Source organism: Larimichthys crocea, chromosome XXIV (genome assembly GCF_000972845.2).
Source record: "Larimichthys crocea isolate SSNF chromosome XXIV, L_crocea_2.0, whole genome shotgun sequence".
NCBI lineage: Eukaryota > Metazoa > Chordata > Actinopteri > Sciaenidae > Larimichthys > Larimichthys crocea.
The window spans coordinates 1,767,645-1,790,907 of NC_040034.1; the positions used below are offsets into that span (position 1 = coordinate 1,767,645).

At 43.3% G+C, this 23,263-nt stretch overlaps 2 protein-coding genes across 2 annotated transcripts in view; one reads left to right on the forward strand and one right to left on the reverse strand.

Moving 5' to 3' along the window:
* The first annotated feature begins 1,706 nt into the window (after positions 1–1,706).
* map7a (microtubule-associated protein 7a) lies at positions 1,707–6,484 on the forward strand. Its single transcript, XM_019277907.2, has 15 exons — positions 1,707–2,178; positions 2,821–2,916; positions 3,015–3,089; positions 3,184–3,347; positions 3,442–3,541; positions 3,702–3,818; positions 4,051–4,223; positions 4,333–4,454; positions 4,545–4,780; positions 4,854–5,031; positions 5,105–5,273; positions 5,384–5,488; positions 5,603–5,653; positions 5,807–6,035; positions 6,204–6,484. The coding sequence occupies exons 1-15, from the start codon at positions 2,052–2,054 to the stop codon at positions 6,212–6,214; spliced, it is 1,953 nt and encodes a 650-aa protein (XP_019133452.2). The 5' UTR covers positions 1,707–2,051; the 3' UTR covers positions 6,215–6,484.
* Positions 6,485–6,924: 440 nt separating this feature from the next.
* LOC104938730 (vacuolar protein 8-like) overlaps positions 6,925–23,263 on the reverse strand; it is a 19,016-nt gene continuing 2,677 nt past the window's right edge. The window contains exons 5-13 of the mRNA XM_010755173.3: positions 9,196–9,315; positions 8,882–9,090; positions 8,747–8,792; positions 8,549–8,670; positions 8,231–8,362; positions 7,981–8,095; positions 7,737–7,871; positions 7,506–7,631; positions 6,925–7,376 (exon numbers count right to left, since the gene is read on the reverse strand). Coding sequence (XP_010753475.3) covers positions 7,243–7,376; positions 7,506–7,631; positions 7,737–7,871; positions 7,981–8,095; positions 8,231–8,362; positions 8,549–8,670; positions 8,747–8,792; positions 8,882–9,090; positions 9,196–9,315 — 1,139 coding nt within the window. The 3' untranslated portion in view covers positions 6,925–7,242. The remainder of the gene's footprint in view (positions 7,377–7,505; positions 7,632–7,736; positions 7,872–7,980; positions 8,096–8,230; positions 8,363–8,548; positions 8,671–8,746; positions 8,793–8,881; positions 9,091–9,195; positions 9,316–23,263) is intronic.

Consider the following 23,263-nt stretch of genomic DNA (forward strand, 5'->3'; position numbering starts at 1 on the left):
ATGACAAGCCTCCCATAAAGAAGTGCTTACTCAGTAACCTAGATCCACTCTGCCTTTCATCTAATATCATCACGATGAACACGGTTAGCTCAGCCTCCTGCAGAAATACAGTCTGCCTATTTAATGCACCATGCTTACTGTATATGGGCTTACCTGTAGTGAATGGAGGCCCCACCTGGTGGCTACAGAGGTGCCATGCTTGCCCTATAAGCTTGCACTGTGTGCTGTTGAGTGTTAGCTGGAGGCAGTTAAAGAAGAAGCTGCTGCTTTTATGCTTTTTCCAACAGTATTTGAACGATTATTGTGATATCCATTTAATCTTTTTGTGCCATTTAGCAGATGAGTCTCTCCAGACCGGGGAGGTCAGAGGTGAAGGGTCGACAAGCTTATCAACAACGGCAACCAAGTTATTAAGTCAGGTATTTTGTGTAATTATGTTACCTGTATTGTAGCGGTGAAATGCAACTAAATAAGTGTTTAACAAATAGAGCTTTTCCACAGCAGCCATTTGGACATGAAATAGTAAACACAGGTGTTGCCAGTGATGCCATGTTGCTTCACTGGAAAAAGGATCTGCTGCAATACATGGAACCTTAATCAGTATCACTGGAAACACCTGAGTTGAGACGACTATTCCATGTCTGTGAAGCTCATATTTACTTCTACACCACTACATCTACTATCCCAAATCTGCTTTTTACCCAACAGTAATAAAGTAGACAAGCATCAGCTTCCATCAGCATGCTAACCTGCCCACAGTGGACATGCTTAGCAGGTGTAATGAATACAATGTCCAGCATCTGAGTTTTAAAGTACAGCTGAGGCCATTGTGTCATTAGATGTCATTAGTTTTGCAGGTGTTTGGCAATGGCACCATTAGTATTTGGTTATAAAGTAAAAGGCAAATTAAAGTTTTGACCTGCAGATGGCACTAGATGTAAAGCAAGGGGATCACTAAAGTTCTAAGACTTCATCTGGACGAAGACACAATGAGTCTGAATGTAATACTGTGTAAGAAAATAAAAAAAATACTGTGCAAGAAATCCATCCAATAGTTGAAGACACTGCACTCACAACTGCAAATATGAGCAACAAAATGATTCACTTCATCCTAAAAACCAGGTCTGTACCAAACTCTTTGCCAATCTGTCAAGTAAATCAGTCAGATTTATTCACTGCTGGCCATAAACGTCTGTGCAGATTTAAATTAAAATCCATCCACAGTTTAGTCACAATATACAACTTCAGCTGAGTGGCTGACATCAGATCAGTGAGATAATTTAATATCTACACATAGGAAGTTTAAGACTTCAGTTTGATGGACCTTTTTGTTGATTTGCTTCTAAATAAAAATGTCAAATTTGTGGATTTTAGATGAGGACATTTAAAGACCAGGCTGACTCTCTAAAAAGAAAGGCCTCCATCTAGTGGTCATACAATTTAATTCAAGGAGGAATTATGGGTAAAAAAAAAACACACACACCTATTTCTCTGCCTCATCTATTGAGGACACTAACTCCATTAGAGGTAATGTCCGAGCAATGTATGCCACTGCCTCTGTTGTCATGGTAACCGTTGATGAAAAGAGGCTCAGCTTTGCTCTGTCTCCAGGAAACGCTGCATCTCCTTTGGCCACAGCGTGGAGGGGGAATTAAAGTGACACAGCTATATTATGTTGAAAGTAAAGCAGAGCAGCTCACAAGGGGTGACATCTTTAAAGGGGGGAGTAGCCTTTTTATAGACGGGACTCATAGAGGATCAGAATCTTTCCAGACTTAAAGGAGACAGGAGTCATTTTCCTGTGTGGATAACCCCTCCTTTATCTTCCCTTTCATATCTGGATAGAGAGGATAACTGGATGCTTTGTGTCTGTCTGTATTGGTTTGTAACGCACAGATGGATGAGCAGCTGATGCAGAGGGCAGTCCCTTACACAGAGCACTTGTGAGGACCCGAAGGCATCTTGAAATAGAAATTCAAAAGAGGAGGAGGAGGAGGAGGAGGAGGAGGAGAGAAAGAAAGGAGGGGTTTTCTTTGAGTGAGAGCACTGGTATGCCAGGCTCAATACCTAGCATGGCTGTGCAGAAGAAACAGAGTGTCATCCCTTCATCGCAGGGGCCACTTTCTTCACGCAGCGTCGAGAGCAAGAGGAAGGGGAATGGATCTGAAAGAGCCGGAGGTCAGTAGCTTTTCATCTCTGCTTTCATCTGAGAAAGGATTTGTGTGGTTTCTGAGACGAGCCGAGCTTTTCTTGAAGCAAAGCCAACATCACTGCACAGTAGATCATAAATACAGGGTCATCTGATCATATGGATGATGTATGAATGAGATATAGAGATTCCCTTTGAGAGATCATTTGGCTACCATGAATATGAGGTAATCAAGAGGCAGCTGAGCACACGGATTACATAATGCAAATGGAAGGAGCATCCTGACGTTGTTTATCCCATCCATGTGACCCCCCCACCCCCTTATGGTTCATCAGTTCAGTCTCATGTTTGTGTTTCCATGTCTGGACCCTTTTCTTTGCTTGTTTCAGTCATCTTCATGAGGACTGGTCAGGTGGTAGCATGTTTCGCTTCTCCTTTTTAATACGCAGGCAGTTTTATAATGGCTCTTTTATTTGCAGCTGACCCTCAAGGCCATAACAGCTTATAACCATAGCCATCATTTGGGATTATTTGATTTGTTTTTCGGCCCCCGTTATCTGCTGTGCACATGAAGATGCATTTAGAGGTAGAATCCAATGTGTGCAGATACGAGACAGGTATTTCTGTTTGTTTTTGCAGAATAACTCACTGTTTTTTTCCCTCTCTTGCAGATAATATCAAACCAAACTCACAGGCAAAGAAATCAGCCTGTTCTGTCAACATGTCTGCCCAAATCTGCAACACAGCCACTCCACGGGCCACTGCAGGTTTGATACAGCTCTATTATTAGGATCCTGGACAGTGACTTTCAGCATGACCTTCTTTTGTAATTTAGTGCCTACAATGTATTATTTTGGTGTCCTAGTGGCCAACGGACCGAACGTTGACGAGAGGCTGAAAGCAGCACGAGAAAGAAGAGAAGAGCAGCAGAAGTTACTCGGTATGTGAAATGTTTTGTCCTCAACTTTCTGTTGAGATGAACACACACATATAACTGATTTGTCTATTTATACTGGTTAACTATCTTTTCTCAGCGTCTCGGGAACTGAGCAGGGTGGAGAGGGAGCAGCGGGCCAGGAGATATTATGAGCAACAACTGCAGCAGCGTAAAAAGAAACTCCAGGAGCAGAGGCTCAAAGAGGAGAAGAGGCGTGCCGCCGTGGAAGAGAAGCGCAAGCAGAGACTGAAGGAGGAGAAAGTGAGTTTTGAGTGTGCTTTTATTTTTAGGGACACTTTCATGGCTCTGGATGGAGCGACGTCAACACTGACGCCTGTTTCTTTCTTGAATTAAGGAGCGATATGAATCTGCAGTGCGTAGGACACTGGAGAAGAGCCAGAGGGTCCAACAGAACCCGGGTCAAAACTCCAGAGGAAGGAAGCTCACCAAGAATGGTGAGTAGAGATGGACATGTTTCGTTTTCTCTCTCTCCTTTCTTTTAACACTTTCTAAACTCATAACACCACACTTAACAGTATCTGTTTTCTTTCCCTTGGAGTGTCTTATCTTTCTGTTTTCGTTGCACTTAAAACTTTACACTGATCAATACGCTAGTTCCACGTCGCTTACCACTGACAACGTGGGAGAAGAACTTGGTCAGTCGCCTCCTGACCCCCACATGCTCTTATCTGGCCAGAAGCAAGAGTGCTGGTTGTCAGTCAGGAGAAGAAGGTACTCTCTCCTCACGAGAACAGAACGCACGCATTGGCTTTAATATTATGGCAATTCAATGCTTGTAGTTTGTGGATACTACTTCATCTAACCTTTCCGGGCTCTGATTACTAACGCAGCTCATTTTCCTCTGTGTGTGTGTGTGTGTGTGTGTACGCGTCACTTCACATTTCCATCTGTTTCCATTATCTGTCCATGTTTGCTCCCATTATGGCACAAATCACTGGCTCAGTTGTCCATGTTTGTCGTCGTGCAGTTTCATATCACTCCGTGAATACCACCACCACCACCACCACCATTAGCACCACTTACAAACCCCATTACCACTCTGGTTCAGTCCACAACAGACCATCTGCCTCCGCCGGGCTCAACAAAAGCGAGCACAGAAGCACCAGTCTGGCACAGGTAATTCTTTTGCTCTTACATACATGTAAAGAGACACACACACACACACAACAGGTTATGATGTATTATGTAAAAAAAATGAATTTTGTTTTTCCTCTTTCTGGTTTAGACCAAATCAGCAAGACAGCGAGACGCTAATAAGAAGAAATCAAACGATGGCTCAAACACTAGATCGCCTGTCAAACCAGCCACAGTGTCACAAAGCAGAACAGCCTCCCCATCACCTGAACGGTAGGTGAAATGTTTGTCCAACGTGCACCATGCATGGCATTAGTAACAGTACTCTGAACAAAGTGGGACACCTGCTCTTGATTTTAAAAGGACCCCCCGAAGATCAATCAGCAGGCATTCAACCCCGCTGCAGATCGAGCTCCCATCTGTCCCCGAGGAAGACGTTGCCGTTTGCAGCCCGGCCCTCTCTCCTGGTAACTCAAGGCCTGTCAGGACAGCCGAAGGTCAGGAGGAGAAAACCAGGGATGAAAACCCACCTGAGACTCGGTGTTCAGACGTGCCCCACAAAAAGACAGAAGCTATAACCAGAACAGCAGGAGATGGAAGTAAGCTTAAAACAGAACAGTGTTCAGGGTGGTGTTTAATGTTTCAGATACATAATGAAGTTTTTCCTTTCAGGTCCTCCCCAAACGCCTCCTCGTTCAGCTCCACAGCCTCCTGAAGTCATGTTCAGGCCTTCAGCCGGGACTACAGACCCAGAGGAGGCCTCACGTCTCCTGGCTGAAAAGAGGAGAGAAGCCCGGCTACAACGGGAGAGAGAGGAGCAGGAGCGCCTGCAAAGAGAGGAGGCCGAAAGGTAACAAGCATCTCCACGAGACAGAAACACTGCACACTGCGGCAGGCTGTATTTTTACATTTGATATTTCCAGGCGGAGTCGTGAAGAACTGGAGCGCAGGAGGGCAGAGGAGCGAGCACGACAGCAGGCCGAGGCTCAGCGCCTCATAGAGGAGAAGAAGAGGAGGGAGGATGAGGAGCAGAGGCGAGCGGAGGAAGAAAGAGCTCAGGCTATGAAGGAAGCCGCACTTCTGCAGAAACAGGTCGGTGCATGAAGGAAACACATCTGCACCTACAGACGTCCCTGTGGATTTGTTCTGCACATTTACTTTGAATGAAGAGTCACCATTCCCCCTTTTTTTGTCTAATATAGAGAGAGGAGGAACAAGCCAGAGAGAGGGCAAGAGAAGAGCAGATGAAACAAGAACGAGAAATACTCGCACAGAAAGAGGAGGAGGCGCGGCAAGCCAGAAAAAAGGTTTGGAAATGTTTGATGACTACGGATTATCTGTGTTCATCCAACGATTGACATCAAACGTTCTGTCTTATTTAAGAGACTCAATGTTTTTCACAAAGCTGTTTTCTTTTCCAGCGACTTGAGGAGATCATGCGGAGAACCAGAAGGACAGATTCTCCAGATACGGTGAGATTAACTGTTCAGTTTTTTTAAAAGTACATTGCCCCTGGACTCATATGACGCACGCGCAACATCCACTAATGACTAACCAGCTCCACTTCTAAAAGCCAAACAGCTTGTCCTTGACTACGTTTGTTCATACTTTTTTTTTAAACACAGAAATCTGTCCCAGTGAGGACTTCGTCAAACGAAGCCCGACCAAAGGAAAACACGGAGCCTTTGCACAATGGCACTATAGAAGATGCCATCAAGCTGCCGGTGGGGACGAAGACCTCACAGCTGGGGCTGAGCAATGAGGAGGACATGGTACCTGTTGTGGCCTTCAAAGAACGCAGATCTCTGAGGACTCTCACAGGCCTGGAGGAAATCCAGACCCACCAACGAGCAGGTGAGACACGGCCATTTGAGAATGCTTAGCCTTAGGGAGGAAGCACCAAGCAATCAAATGTCTTTTGCCTTGCAGATCAAAATGTTTTTGCAAACCGCATCACAAACGCTCTGAAACATTTTATCGATTACATTCTTTTGTCTCCCCTTTTGTTGTGAATTTCTTCAGAGGTCATCTGAGCGCCTGCAAAGCGGGCCGACGTTCAAAGATCAGAGTTGGAGAGCAGCGGTTTGTCTGTGAAACACGCAAACTGCTGCAGCACGGCTATTTCGCTGCCCCGTTGGCACCTTTTGAAAGAGCATGTAAAATCACAGCCTTGCCTCTCACTGAGGACGTCAGCATTTTGGTCACTTTTCTGTGTGTAACCAGTGGCACAAATATTGGGTAAATTATTTATTACTTTCTTCAGTACAGCAGGTTTCTGAACTAATAATGACTATCCAAAAAAAACAAAAAAACAGTAGATGTAGACAGTGGTAATGATAGTTTGCAGGCTAATGCAGTTTATGGAGAGTGTGAAATACTAGGAATAGCCATTCTAACAATCACAACATAAGTTAGCCATATGCTTTTTGCTTATTCCTGATATTTCTTGCAATCTAAGCACTTTCCTTTCCTCAGTTTTTGTCGCTGTGGAATTAAGAGTATAGCTCAAATGGTCCTTTCCGCTAAGAACACAAGATTTAAGGTTGTTGGTGAACGCTCACTTCCTTTATGAATTCCTTTGATTTTGTCAATTATAGCAATCACATATTTCAAAGCTGCTACGGAACTTAGTTTCCAAAGACTTTGCTTCAGTTTTGTGAGTGCCGTGTTAGAGAATACAATGCACAGAAAGCCTTTATCGACAGTTGCTTTGCTTATTGCGCAATCACGTTACAAAGCAAAGTTTGAGGCGAGGAGGTCAAGTGAGTTTATTATAATAAAAGCATATAAAAACAAACGTATTTGATCTTATAGTTTAAGTATCGCTTATACCTGTCACTTGTTAATCTGTTAAATATTTGAGATACATGCCATATTTAATTAAAGTTGATACTATGCCGCACCTCTGCCTTGTTTTTCACTTACTCTGTTGACTGTAAACGTAACAATAAAAAACATTAAAACACCATATAAAAAGCGCTGCTTGTCCGTACAGTGCATGAATGTAAACACCTCGTACAGCTCACGCTGTGCACGTCCTTCGGTATTTGGACGGAAAAAGTCAAGGGTTGACAGAAGATGGAGACAGAGGCTGGATCATTTGCAGCAGTCGCCTGGTTTCCTCCGTCTGCGCATGCACCTTCCTGAGCTGAACCTCCAGCTCACTGTTAGCCAGCAGGGACGAAAAGTCTCCATCTGCAGAGGAAGACGGCACGAAGCAGGATGAGAACTGCTGATTTACAACGCCTTGATTATTTTTTGATTTTCTTGGGACAGCTGCTACGATACGATGATTTAAATTGTCGCGGTACAACAAATACAAACCTTTCTTCAGGTTGAATATTGTAACAATGCCAAGCTGCTGGAACTTCACATCTTTATTCTTAAGAAACACCAACAGGTAGCTCATCATGGCAACGTAGTGGGGTCTCAGCAGCTGGATCATCTCCTCTGGGTATGGAAATAGTACGATACCATACAAAATATAACGATATATATTATGCATATAAGACCAATGATCTTCTGTTAGTAAGTAATATTTGTACATAACATTACCGGTCATTTCTAGTTTGCAGATGATGGCCACACTGTTGTACGACAGCTGAGGGTTTTGTGTTTGTCCTGACAGTTTCACTAGTCTTGAAACTTGTTCTGACGTTATTGTCAACGACAAGTTAGATTTAACTGGACCTGAAACAGTGACATGAGTCAGCACAGCAGACATTCGAGTTATATATTCCACAGCTATGTTCAAATCAGAACAGATGAATAAATACTAATAAACGTCCAGGTCACTTACCCCAGGCCATCAGGTGATGTACGTGTGATGTCACAAGCAGCAAGATCTCATCTGACAAGGCGGGAGACGGAAGGGCGCAGAGGAGTCCTGATAAACACAGACTTTCCATCGCAGCCTAGATAACAGTGATGAGATTCAACATGACTTCATCAAGAGATTATCTCTCTCAGGCAACGTGCGCAAACAAATCACGCATTTATGACTGACATGTACACATGACATGACATCATGAACAGCAGCCTCGGCGTACCTGCTGACCCATGCAGGAGCTACACAGATCCGTGATTATCTTGCAGCTGTGCGTGATTATAACAGGGCTGGATCTGTGTCGATGAAGCAGCTGACCGATTTCATCCAGCAGTCCTTCGCTCACCAGGACCTCCTGGAATTGAGCAACAGAAATATGATCAATAACAAGATTGAACAGTTGCCTCATATCTGCAATCATGTGACATCCAGTTATCACTGTTTCAGGGAAAGGAAAAACAATCCCCCTAATAGATTAATACAGAAGTTCCAACCACTTCACTGTCGACAGTCCAACTTGTGTGTGTGTGGGAAATCGTACATTGTTTGGTGGGTGTGCAGACAGTGCAGACAGTAGTGTTATGGCTGACTCGGGACAGGTTTTCAGCAGCGCCTTCAGGGGCAACACACAGTCGAGCTCCATCAGCTGCTCCTGGATCAGAACTGCACAAACAAAAATCACAAACAGCGTCTGCTTTAGATTACGGTGTCAATTTCTGGCCTCGTTGTTTATAATTACCATTCTTTGAGAGAGTTTGTAGGCATCTGCATGCTTGAGATGAATTCTGCAAATCGAAAAAAACAAAAACATTATGAACATTGTCGCCGATTTACCTTCAAATTCAACTATTAGTCTCTCTAAGGTCACAATTACCTTCTGCACAGTGGACGACATGAGTGTCAGAAGAGACTTTAGCAGAAAATCACCCCCCATGCTGAGCAGCTTTGGGTGGTGCTCCCGATCGGCAGCGATGTTGCACAGGGCGGTGCAGCTGTGAAACTGGACCTTTGAATCGGAGGACTGGAGCAGAAGTACCAGCACTGGAATGGCTCCTGCTTCACATAAGATCCTTGTTGACCAATCTGGAAGAAGAAGGAGAGACAGTTTTGGAGAAGGTTATATTCAAGCACTGAAAAGCAGCAGCTTCTGGTTTTATGATGAAATATGTGAACGCTGAGAGATCCCACCTGACTGTGTGAGGTGTAACAGAGCCCAGGTCGCGTTCTGTTGCACCTTTGGGTCGTAGGATTTAGCTAAAGCTAACAGTGGTATGACTCCATCCACCATGACAGCTTCCCTGTTTGACTCTGTATGAAAGGAAAGAAAAACATGCTCACTTATGCTCAGCTGAACTTCAGCATTAGGTTGTCTAAATAGTCTTTAAAACTTGAAGAAAAGCTTACTGTGACACTATCTGCAGAGCTGGTCAAATTACTAACACACATATGCATTGATTGCTATGTTTTCTAGAAATTATCTCTTATTTTATTTTGGAAATGTATTATTCAGTGTTTTTCGAAGGCTTTTGGTAAAACTCTGGCACCCAACCCTCTGGTTGCCATTCTAGGGGCCACTGGTGTCCTTTCTTCTGTTAATAAATTTGAATGGAGAGCAGTTCAATTTGGGATGGTGATCACTAAAAGGTGATTTTGTGAGGAAACGGATTCTGTGCCTACTTATAACCTGCGTTTGGGAGAACTGAGATTCTACAATGAAGATAGAGGGGATACGTTCGATAAAACACGGGACCCAGTACTGAATTACCTTAAAAATGTGAGCCCATAGACACTGGCTATTGTACAAAACTTCACAGTGCATACAAAAGTATGATCTCGTGTATGTCTACTAACCTAATTATTTTACTGGTATTATTTATTTTATTTTATTATTTAATTTTTTTTTGCTTTTATATTCCGTGTATAGTAGATAATCATTTCATGACCATGAAATATCTTTGTAATGCTAGATGTGCAGTGTTCTTTCCTCTTTTTCCTTTTTTATATGTATATATTGTCAGAGTACGGAACAGGAGACCCAAATGCGTGTACGAACAAGTAGAGTTTTATTGAGTTCAGGGGAAAAGGGAAGGGGAGAAAGTCTCTGAGGTGGTGAACGGGCCGGAGGGTCGGTGGCTGACTGGCGTCTGGAGGTCGGCAGGGAGTGGACTGGAGTCTCAGGATAATTATTTCCAATAACTGCAAAGGTGTACACGACGACCTACAGCCATCCAAAAGGGCTGACAACTTATTTTCCTAACTGGAATGTTTTTTTTAACATTGTTCAAGAGTTGTGGTGTAATACTTCAAAAACAGAAAACAAAAGTGACACACATCGTAGCTATGCACCATATAACGTTAAACATTTGTCGACGTTGCTGTGAAACTTGGTCAAAACCAACAGCCACAAAATAAGAGGCGAAATAATGAAACATCCTGTATGAAGCTGGCAAGTTTCACAGAAAGGAGAAGTGGAAAGTTTAGTTTCGGAAGTTTCGACTAACCCCACAAATCATACAGTTCCCAACAGTACAAAAGCTAGAACGTCCCAAGCCGCGGATCCCACAAGGAAAAACATGTTGGCAAACAAACTAACAGAAACAAATATTGTCAGCAGAAAAGTTCCAAAGGTGTTCGATGAAAACGGTCTATCAAGTATGCTGCAAAAAATTGAGACCTCAATTGCCCAAACTTTTCATGATGTTTTACTCTAAGCTGTGCGTAGACCATGTTCTCAGATGAAAGTAAAAGAATGTTAAAAAACATACCATAACAAGAAAACGAGTTCTTGTCTCACGCCGGAGTATTTCCAAGAGTGTGTCCCTTCCAGGGAAACAGCAGCTACCTTTTTTTTTTACTTTTCCTCTGAGGTGGAAAGCAAAACTACACAAAACTTTAAGACTGTACAACACAAGCCTAAAGAATAAGTCTACAAAGTTAAAGTTGTACAGAAAAGAATTGCGTTTGTTCCAGGTCTGAAGTTGGGGCTTGAAAAAGTGATGTGATACACCAATGAATAGTGCATGAGTGCTGAACCACGATACTGGTAAACTAAGTAACTGGGACCGCCTGAGAGACGTCACAGTGACCGGAGTCTGCCAATCCACACAGGCTGAGCAAAAACAAAGAAGTATATTAAACTATTTTATTCTGAAATCGCTTAAACGATCCTTTAAGAAAGACGGTCGCAGAAAAGCAGACAGGTGACTTTTAATACAAGCCAAGAGGCCCTTTGAAATAAAATCCAACTGATACTTGCAATTGTGTATAGTGCTTCTGCAGAGTGGAAGCTCAAAGCATTGGTTCTAACAAGGTAGAAGAAAAAGTACAAGATGTTTGACTTTTGCACTTTTAGTAAGAGGTTCACAATTTGCACTTTGCTCTACTTCTATTTTTGTAATATCAAAAACAGTGTCATTCGCTGAAAAAATTTCCCAAATGTGGCGACATTAGGTATCAGTATATTTGCACGTGTCACTTTAGTGATAGAATTTCATGGAAGTAAAACAAAATGTCAAGCCCAGCCTAAGTTGGGAAGAGATTCTCCTTTTATCTTTAATCAGGGTGGCAGCTCCAAAATTGGGTCTCGGTGCAGTACACACAGGGTCTTTTTCAATGGAATCAACCAACATGGTGTCAAGTTCCTTTGCGATGCCTTGTGTTTCAAATCCATTTAGGTTTTAACCTCAAGGTTTTAAAAAAGTGACCTCAATTTTGAATTGCAACAAGCGCTTGTTGATGACATTTTTCCATAATGCATCACAATTAAAAAAAGGATCCAAAAAGAAAAAGTTATGATGTTTTTCCCCCCACGAAAAAAAAGTGGTGTCAAAAGCATGATTATCCTGCATTATTTGGCTGATTTGAGGCATGCTTTAAGCAACTTCTATTCAATGAACTCTTGAACGCCGGAGTACACTCATCATCTCATCAATTACACATAAGGCCAGTCTGAGCCATAGGCAAAGTCTAAAAGTTGCTGGTGTCCGATGAAACAGGCTCTAAATTATTAATAGCTCTCCAGTCAGTGTTTGCATGTGGCATCCTCATATGTGGAGGTATCACTGTTTCACAACAAAAAAAAATTTTTGCTTAGAGGGAAAACAGGAAACAGGGTGGCATATTATGGTTAAAGGGGAGACTACACTTTGTGTTTCACGCCCCTTAAGTAAGAAGCTTTCACACATTCAAGGACACAATATAAAGCAAGAATGTAGGAGATGTGTATTAAGCAAACACCATTCTTGACTTTAGGCAGCTACTTGCACGTCTTCATCTAGAAGTGTAACATGTGCTAACTTTCCTGCCCTCGGATGGAAGTGTGTGATACCCGGTGACACCAACCTGCCACCCTGTGTGAGGGATTCTGCCCTTAATTACATGATCAATAACGGCAGAAGGGTTGAAGGGATGTCCGTAGTTTCCTCGGAGGGCCGGTAACAATGTCACCAATCGTGCAAGGTTACTGTGGGCGCCCTGTAGTCTAATATACTACCTCATCTCTGATGGTGTTGTCATCGAATGCAACTTAAAAACACTTGAAGTTGACATCAGTACCAGACTTGATGCGCAGAACTGATGGTTGACTTCTCTGGTCTGAATGAAGAACAAAAGCAATTTGCTTGATTAAAAAACAAATTCTGTGCAACCTTACAGCAGAGAAGAGCAAACATTTTCATATCTGTGCAATATATAACAAAAGTTTTTTATTGATATTTTGGGTGAATATTAGGTAACACTAATGAATATGCATGAACGGCAACCAAACCAGCCCTTAAATTGACACCTTTGACAATGTCGTCTAGGGGAGCCCACGGAACGACATGACGCACATGCAATCTTCCCCATGTAGGTCCCATGTCCCAAGGGCCTTTTTTTGGCTGTTGGCTGTAAGGCGGGTTTATCCCCATCTTGTTTGTGCTCCAGTGTTCTGTGGGCACACCACCTGACTGCGGTGTAGTGTGTCCTTATGACACATTTCAGACTCTCTGGTGGGTTGGGAGTTTGGCGAGCCTTAACAGTGAACACAGCCAGACGGCATTGGTATTGTTACGGGGGTAGAGCATTGTAAACTACGGCAGCCAGCACGTAGGGCCCCGGGTGGATCTCTACCTCAAACGAACCAGGAACTTACTTCTATAATTATTCAAAATCTGAATATTTTTTTTTTGAGTCTTTAGTGTGAAAGCCCTCTGTGTAGACAAACCCTTTCTTCCTCTTACTAAAGGGACATGGCCTATTGTGGCACAGTTTTGAGTCCGTACACTCTCTAATAGAAGATGACAAGCCTCCCATAAAGAAGTGCTTACTCAGTAACCTAGATCACTCCACTCTGCCTTTCATCAATATCATCAGATGAACACGGTAGCTCAGCCTCCTGCAGAAATACAGTCTGCCTATTTAATGCACCAATGCTTACTGTATATGGGCTTACCTGTAGTGAATGGAGGCCCACCCTGGTGGCTACAGAGGTGCCATGCTTGCCCTATAAGCTTGCACTGTGTGCTGTTGAGTGTTAGCTGGAGGCAGTTAAAGAAAGCTGCTGCTTTTAATGCTTTTTTTCCAACAGTATTTGAACGATTATTGTGATATCCATTTAATCTTTTTGTGGCAGTTAGAGCTGAGTTCTCCCAGGCGATGAACCCTTACCCCGGAGAGGTCAGAGGTGAAGGGTCGACAAGCTTATCAACAACGGCAACAAGTTATTAAGGTCGGTATTTTGTGTAATTATGTTACCTGTATTTGTAGCGGTGAAATGAACTAAAAAAAGTGTTTTAACAATAGAGCTTTCCACAGCAGCCATTTGGGACATGAAATAGTAAACACAGGTGTTGCCAGTTGATGCCATGTTGCTTCACTGGAAAGGAATCTGCTGCAATACATGGGAACCTTATCAGTATCACTGGAAAACACCTGAGTTGAGACGACTGATTCCATGTCTGTGGAAGCTCATATTACTTCTACACCACACATCTACTATCCCAAATCTGTTTTTACCCAACAGTAATAAAGTAGACAAGCATCAGCTTCCCTCAGCATGCTAACCTGCCCACAGTGGACATGCTTAAAATACACCTGCTAGGTGTAATGAATACCAATGTCCAGCATCTGAGTTTTAAAGTACAGCTGAGGCCATTGTGTCATTAATGTCATTAGTTTTGAGGTATGTGGCAATGGCAACGTTAGTATTGGTCTAAAGTAACAAGGCAAATTAAAGGTTTTGACCTGCAGATGGCACTGAGATGTAAAAGCAAGGGGATCACTAAAAGTTCAAGACTCATCGGGACGAAGACACATGAGTCTGAATGTAATACTGTGCTAAGAAAATAAAAAATACTGTGCAGAAATCCATCCAATAGTTGAAGACACTGCACTCACAACTGCAAATATGGAGCAACAAAATGATTCACTTCATCCTAAAAACCAGGTCTGTACCAAACTGTTGCCAATCTGTCAAGTAAATCAGTCAGATTTATTCACTGCTGGCCATAAACGTCTGTGCAGATTTAATTAAAATCTTTCCACAGTTTGTCACAAATACAACTTTCAGCTGAGTGGCTGACATCAGATCAGTGAGATAATTAATATCTACACATAGGAAGTTTAGACTTCAGTTTGATGGATCTTTGTTGATTTGCTTCTAAATAAAACAATAAAATTTGATATGGATTTTATATGAAGGCATTTAAAGGCCAGGCTGACTCTCTAAAAAGAAAGGCCTCCATCTAGTGGTCATACAATTTAATTCAAGGAGGAATTATGGGTAAAAAAAACACACACACCTATTTCTCTGCCTCATCTATTGAGGACACTAACTCCATTAGAGGTAATGTCCGAGCAATGTATGCCATTGCCTGTTGTCATGGTAACCGTTGATGGAAAAGAGGTCGCAGCTTTGCTCTGTCTCCAGGAAACGCTGCCATCCTTTGGCCACAGCGTGGAGGGGGGAATTAAAGTGACACAGCTATATTATGTTGAAGTAAGCAGAGCAGCTCACAAGGGGTGACACTTTTAAAGGGGGAGTAGCCTTTTTATAGACGGGACTCATAGAGGATCAGAATCTTTCCAGACTTAAAGGAGACAGGAGTCATTTCCTGTGTGGATACCCCTCCTTTATCTCCCTTTCATATCTGGATAGAGAGGATAACTGGATGCTTTGTGTCCTGTCTGTAGTTGGTTTGTAACGCACAGATGGATGAGCAGCTGATGCAGAGGGCAGTCCCTTACACAGAGCACTTGGTGAGGACCCGAAGGCATCTTGAAATAGAAATTCAAAGAGGAGGAGGAGGAGGAGGAGGAGGGAGGAAGAGAAAAAGGAGGGGTTTTCTTTAGTTGGAAGCACTGGTATGCCAGGCTCAATACCTAGCATCTGTGCAGAAGAAACAGAGTGTCATCCCTTCATCGCAGGGGCCACTTTCTTCACGCAAGCGTCGAGAGCAAGAGGAAGGGGAATGGATCTGAAAGAGCCGGAGGTCAGTAGCTTTTCATCTCTGCTTCTCATCTGAGGAGATTTGTGGTTTCTTTGCTGAGACGAGCCGAGCTTTTCTTGAAGCAAAGCCAGCATCACTGAACAGTAGATCATAAATACAGGGTCATGATCAGATGGATGATGTATGAAATGAGATATAGAGATTCCCTTTGTGAAGATCATTGTGCTACCATGAATATGAGGTAATCAAGAGGCAGCTGAGCACACGGATTACATAATGCAAATGGAAGGAGCATCCTGCGTGTTTATCCCATCCATGTGAACCCCCCCCCCACCATGCCCCCCCCCCCTTATGGTTCATCAGTTCAGTCCTCATGTTTTGTGTTTCCATGTCTGAACCCTTTTCTTTGCTTGTTTCAGTCATCTTCATGAGGACGGTCAGGGGTAGCATGTTTCGCTTCTCCTTTTTAATACGCAGGGCAGTTTTATAATGGCTCTTTTATTTGCAGCTGACCCTCAAGCCATAACAGCTTATAACCATAGCCATCATTTGGGTCATTGATTTGTTTTTCGGCCCCCGTTATCTGCTGTGCACATGAAGATGCATTTAGAGGTAGAACCATGTGTGCAGACGAGACAGGTATTTCTGTTTGTTTTTTGCAGAATAACTCACTGTTTTTTTTCCCTCTCTTGCAGATAATATCAAACCAAACTCACAGGCAAAAACAGCCTGTTTCTGTCAACATGTCTGCCCAAATCTGAAACACAGCCACTCCACGGGCGCCACTGCAGTTTGATACAGCTCTATTATTAGGATCCTGGACAGTGACTTTCAGCATGACCTTCTTTTTGTAATTTAGTGCCTACATGTATTATTTTGGTGTCCTAGTGCCAACGGACCAAACGTTGACGAGAGGCTGAAAGCAGCACGAGAAAGAGAGAAGAGCAGCAGAAGTTACCGGTATGTGAACTCTGAGTAAATGCATTTGTTGAGATGAACACACACATATAACTGATTTGTCTATTATACTGGTTACTATCTTTTCTCAGCGTCTCGGGAAACGAGCAGGGTGGAGAAGGAGCAGCGGGCCAGGAGATATTATAGGAGCAACACTGCAGCACGTAAAAAGAAACTCCAGGAGCAGAGGCTCAAAGAGGAGAAGAGGCGTGCCGCCGTGGAAGAGAAGCGCAAGCAAGACGGAAGGAGGAAAGTGAGTTTTGAGTGTGTGCTTTTTTTTTAGGGACACTTTCGTGGCTCTGGATGGAGCGACGTCAACACTGACGGCCTGTTTCTTTCTTGAATTAAGGAGCGATATGAATCTGCAGTGCGTAGGACACTGGAGAAGCCAGAGGGTCCAAAGAACCCGGGTCAAAACTCCAGAGAAGGACTCACCAAGAACGGTGAGTAGAGATGGACATGTTTCGCGTTTTTCTCTCTCTCCTCTCTTTTAAACATTTCTAAACTCATAACACCACACTTAACAGTATCTGTTTTTCTTCCCTTGGAGTGTCTTATCTTTCTGTTTTCGTTGCATTAAAACTTACACTGACAATAAGCTAGTTCCACGTCGCTTACCATGACAACGTGGGAGAAGAACTTGGTCAGTCGCCTCCTGACCCCCCACATGCTCTTATCTGGCCAGAAGCAAGAGTGCTGGTTGTCAGTCAGGAGAAGAAGGTACTCTCTCCTCACGAGAACAGAACGCACGCATTGGCTTTAATATTATGGCAATTCAATGCTTGTAGTTTGTGGATACTACTACATTCATCTAACCTTTCCGGGCTCTGATTACTAACGCAGCTCATTTTCCCTGTGTGGTTGTGTGTGTGTGTGACGCGTCACTTCACATTTCCATCTGTTTCCATTATCTGTCCATGTTTGCTCCCATTATGGCACAAATCATGGCTCAGTTGTCCATGTTTGTCGTCGTGCAGTTTCATACCACTCCGTGAATCCACCACACACCCACCGCCATTAGCACCACTTACAAACACCCCATTACCACCTCTGGTTCAGTCCACAACAGACCATCTGCCTCCGCCGGTCTCAACAAAAGCAGGCACAGAAGCACCAGTCTGGGCACAGGTAATTCTTTTTGCTCTTACATACATGTAAGAGACCACACACACACACAACAGTTTTATGATGTATTATGTAAAAAAAATGAATTTTGTTTTTCTCTTTCTGGTTTAGACCAAATCAGCGAGACAGCGAGACGCTAATAAGAAGAAATCAAACGATGGCTCAAACACTAGATCGCCTGTCAAACCAGCCACAGTGACACAAAGCAGAACAGCCTCCCCATCACCTGAACGGTAGGTGAAATGTTTGTCCACCGTGCACCAGGCATGGCATGATAACAGTACTTCTGAACAAAGTGGGACACCTGCTCTTGATTTTAAAAGGACCCCCCGAAGATCAATCAGCAGGCATTCAACCCGCTGGCAGATCGAGTTCCCATCTGTCCCCGGGAAGACTTGCCGCCTTGGCAGCCCGGCCCTCTCTCCCTGGTAACTCAAGGCCTGTCAGGACAGCCGAAGGTCAGGAGGAGAAAACCAGGGATGAAAACCCACCTGAGACTCGGTGTTCAGACGTGCCCCACAAAAAACAGAACTATAACCAGAACAGCAGGAGATGGAAGTAAGCTTAAAACAGAACAGTGTGTATCAGGGTGGGTTTTAATGTTTCAGATACATAATGAAGTTTTTTCCTTCAGGTCCTCCCCAAACGCCTCCCCGTTCAGCTCCACAGCTCTTGAAGTCATGTTCAGGCCTTCAGCCGGGACTACAGACCCAGAGGAGGCCTCACGGCTCCTGGCCGAAAAGAGGAGAGAGAAGCCCGGCTACAACGGGAAAGAGAGGAGCAGGAGCGCCTGCAAGAGAGGAGGCCGAAAGGTAAAAAGCATCCCCGAGACAGAAACACTGCACACTGCGGCAGGCTGTATTTTTAAATTTGATATTTCCAGGCGGAGTCGTGTGAGAACTGGAGCGCAGGAGGGCAGAGGAGCGAGCACGACAGAGGCGAGGCTCAGCGTCTCATAGAGGAGAAGAAAGGAGGGAGGAGGATGGAGCAGAGGCGAGCGGAGGAAGAAAGAGCTCAGGCTATGAAGGAAGCCGCACTCTGCGAAAACAGGTCGGTGCATGAAGGAAACACATCTGCACCTACAGACGTCCCTGTGGATTTGTTCTGCACATTTACTTTGAATGAAGAGTCACCATTCCCCCCTTTTTTTGTCTAATAGAGAGAGGAGGAACAAGCCAGAGAGAGGGCAAGAGAAGAGCAGATGAAACAAGAACGAGAAATACTCGCACAGAAAGAGAGGGGCGCGCAAGCCAGAAAAAAGGTTTGGAAACGTTTTGATGACTACGGTTATCTGTGTTCATCCAACGATTAAACATCAAAAGTTCTGTCTTATTTAAGAGACTCAATGTTTTTCACAAAGCGTTTTTCTTTCCACGACTTGAGGAGATCATGCGGAGAAACCAGAAGGACAGATTCTCCAGATACGGTGAGATTAACTGTTCAGTTTTTTTTTTTAAAAGTACATTGCCCCTGGACTCATATGACGCACGCGCAACATCCCCTAATGACTAACCAGCTCCACTTCTAAAAGCCAAACAGCTTGACTACGTTTGTTCATACTTTTTTTTTAAACACAGAAATCTGTCCCATGAGGACTTCGTCAAACGAAGCCCGACCAAAGGAAAACACGGAGCCTTTGCACAATGGCACTATAGAAGATGCAATCAAGCTGCCGGTGGGGACGAAGACCTCACAGCTGGGGCTGAGCAATGAGGAGGACATGGTACCTGTTGTGGCCTTCAAAGAACGCAGATCTCTGAGGACTCTCACAGGCCTGGAGGAAATCCAGACCCACCAACGAGCAGGTGAACACGGCCATTTGAGAATGCTTAGCCTTAGGGAGGAAGCACCCAAGCAATCAAATTGTCTTTTTGCCTTGCAGATCAAAATGTTTTTTTTGCAAACCGCATCACAAACGCTCTGAACATTTTATCGATTACATTTTTGTCTCCCCTTTTGTTGTGATTTTCTTCAGAGGTCATCTGAGCGCCTGCAAAGCGGGCCGACGTTCAAAGATCAAGTTGGGAGCAGCGGTTTGTCTGTGAAACACGCAAACTGCGGCAGCACGGCTATTTCGCTGCCCCGTTGGCACCTTTTGAAAGAGCATGTAAATCACAGCCTTGCCTCTCACTGAGGACGTCAGCATTTTGGTCACTTTTTCTGTGTGTAACCAGTGGGCACAAATATTGGGTAAATTATTTATTACTTTCTTCAGTACAGCAGGTTTCTGAACTAATAATGACTATCCAAAAAAAACAAAAAACAGTAGATGTAGACAGTGGTAATGAAGTTTTGCAGGCTAATGCAGTTTATGAGAGTGGAAATATAGGAATAGCCATTCTAACAATCACAACATAAGTTAGCCATATGCTTTTTGCTTATTCCTTGATATTTCTTGCAATCTAAGCACTTTCCTTTCCTTTCCTCAGTTTTTGTCGCTGTGGAATAAGAGTATAGCTCCTTTCCGTAGAACACAAGATTTAAGGTTGTTGGTGAACGCTCACTTCCTTTATGAATTCCTTTGATTTTGTCAATTAAGCAATCACAATTTCAAAGCTGCTACGGAACTAGTTTCCAAAGACTTTGCTTCAGTTTGTGAGTGCTGTGTGAGAGATACAATGCACAAAGCCTTTATCGACAGTTTTTGTTGCTTATTGCGCAATCACGTTACAAAGCAAAGTTTGAGGCGAGGAGGTCAAGTGAGTTTATTATAATAAAAGCATATAAAAACAAACGTATTTGATCTTATAGTTTAAGTATCGCTTATACCTGTCACTGGTTAATCTGTTAAATATTTGAGATACATGCCATATTTAATTAAAGTTGATACTATGCCGCACCTCTGCCTTGTTTTTCACTTACTCTGTTGACGGTAAACGTAACAATAAAAACATATAAAACACATATAAAAAGCGCTGCTTGTCCGTACAGTGCATGAATGTAAACACTTCGTACAGCTCACGCTGTGCACGTCCTTCGGTATTTGGACGGAAAAAGTCAAGGGTTGACAGAAGATGGAGACAGAGGCTGGATCATTTGCAGCAGTCGCGCTGGTTTCCTCCGTCTGCGCATGCACCTTCCTGAGCTGAACTCCAGCTCACTGTTAGCCAGCAGGGACGAAAAGTCTCCATCTGCAGAGGAAGACGGCACGAAGCAGGATGAGAACTGCTGATTTACAACGCCTTGATATTTTTTGATTTCTTGGGACGGCTGCTACGATACGATGATTTAAATTGTCGCGGTACAACAAATACAAACCTTTCTTCAGGTTGAATATTGTAACAATGCCAAGCTGCTGGAACTTCACATCTTTATTCTTAAGAAACACCAACAGGTAGCTCATCGGGCAACGTAGTGGGGTCTCAGCAGCTGGATACATCTCCTCTGGGTATGGAAATAGTACGATACCATAAAAAATATAACGATATATATTATGCATATAAAAGACAATGATCTTCTGTTAGTAAGTAATATTTGTACATAACATACCGGTCATTTCTAGTTTGCAGATGATGGCCACACGTTGTACGACAGCTGAGGGTTTTGTGTTTGTCCTGACAGTTTCACAAGTCTGAAACTTGTTCTGACGTTATTGTCAACGACAAGTTAGACTTAACTGGACGGAAACAGTGACATGAGTCAGTACAGCAGACATTCGAGTTATAATTCCACAGCTATGTTCAAATCAAACAGATGAATAAATACTAATAAACGTCCAGGTCACTTACCCCAGCCATCAGTGATGTATTGTGATGTCACAAGCAGCAAGATCCATCTGACAAGGCGGGAGACGGAAGGGCGCAGAGGAGTCCTGATAAACACAGACTTTCCATCGCAGCCAGATAACAGTGATGAGATTCAACTGACTTCATCAAGAGATTACTCTCTCAGGCAACGTGCGCAACACAATCACGCATTTATGACTGACATGTACACAGACATGACATCATAACAGCAGCCTCGGCGTACCTGCTGACCCATGCAGGAGCTACACAGATCCGGTGATTATCTTGCACTGTGCGTGATTATAACAGGGCTGGATCTGTGTCGAGTGAAGCAGCTGACGATTTCATCCAGCAGTCCTTCGCTCACCAGGACCTCCTGGAATTGAGCAACAGAAATATGATCAATAACGAGCTGAACAGTTGCCTCATATCGGCAATCATGTGACACCAGTTATCACTGTTTCAGGGAAAGGAAAAACAATCCCCCTAATAGATTAATACAGAAGTTCCAACCACTTCACTGTCGACAGTCCAACTTGTGTGTGTGTGGGAAATCGTACATTGTTTGGTGGGTGTGCAGACAGTGCAGACAGTAGTGTTATGGCTGACTCGGGACAGGTTTTCAGCAGCGCCTTCAGGGGCAACACACAGTCGAGCTCCATCAGCTGCTCCTGGATCAGAACGGCACAAACAAAAATCACAAACAGCGTCTGCTTAGATTACGGTGTCAATTCTGGCCGTTGTTTATAATTACCATCTTTGAGAGAGTTTGTAGGCATCTGCAGCTTGAGATGAATTCTGCAAATCGAAAAAAACAAAACATTATGAACATTGTCGCCGATTTACCTTCAAATTCAACTTTAGTCTCTCTAAGGTCACAATTACCTTCTGCACAGTGGACGACATGAGTGTCAGAAGAGACTTAGCAGAAAATCACCCCCCATGCTGAGCAGCTTTGGGTGGTGCTCCCGATCGGCAGCGATGTTGCACAGGGCGGTGCAGCTGTGAAACTGGACCTTTGAATCGGACGACTGGAGCAGAAGTACCAGCACTGGAAGGGCCTGCTTCACATAAGATCCTTGTTGACCAATCTGGAAGAAGATAGAGAGACGTTTTGGAGAAGGTTATATTAAGCACTGAAAGAAGCAGCTTCTGGTTTTATGATGAAATATGTGAACGCGAGAGAGATCCCACCTGACTGTGTGTAGGTGTAACAGAGCCCAGGTCGCGTTCTGTTGCACCTTTGGGTCGTAGGATTTAGCTAAGCACACAGTGGTATGACTCCATCCACCATGACAGCTTCCCTGTTTGACTCTGTATGAAAGGAAAGAAAAACATGCTCACTTATGCTTGAAGAAAAGCTTACTGTGACACTATCTGCAGAGCTGGTCAAATTACTAACACACATATGCATTGATTGCTATGTTTTCTAGAAATTATCTCTTATTTTATTTTGGAAATGTATTTTTCAGTGTTTTTCAAAAGGCTTTTGGTAACCCAACCCTCTGGTTGCCATTCTAGGGGCCACGGGTGTCCTTTCTTCGTTAATAAATTTGAAATGGAGAGCAGTTCAATTTGGGATGGTGATGCCTAAAAGGTGATTTGTGAGGAAACGGATTCTGTGCCTACTAATAACCTGGTTTGGGGAGAACTGAGATTCTACAATGAAATAGAGGAATACGTTCGATAAAACACGGGACCCAGTACTGAATTACCTAAAAATGTGAGCCCATAGACACGGGCTATTGTACAAAACTTCACAGTGCATACAAAAGTAGGATCTCGGGTAGGTCTACTAACCTAATTATTTTACTGGTATTATTATTTTATTTATTATTTAATTTTTTTTGCTCTTATATTCCGTGTATAGTTGATAATCATTTCATGACCATGAAATATCGTTGTAATGTTTGATGTGGCAGTGTTCTTTCCTCTTTTTTCATTTTATATGTATAATATTTCTTTCTTTTCTCTATTTGAAAATCATAAACATATTTCAAAAAAATAAAAATAAAAAATCTC

Coding starts and splice junctions, on each gene's coding strand:
- map7a (XM_019277907.2), top strand. CDS start 2,052: ATGCCAGGCTCAATACCTAGCATGGCTGTGCAGAAGAAACAGAGTGTC. Junction 3,819..4,050: donor TTGTCAGTCAGGAGAAGAAG/GTACTCTCTCCT, acceptor TCACTGGCTCAG/TTGTCCATGTTTGTCGTCGT. Junction 4,224..4,332: donor GAAGCACCAGTCTGGCACAG/GTAATTCTTTTG, acceptor TTTCTGGTTTAG/ACCAAATCAGCAAGACAGCG.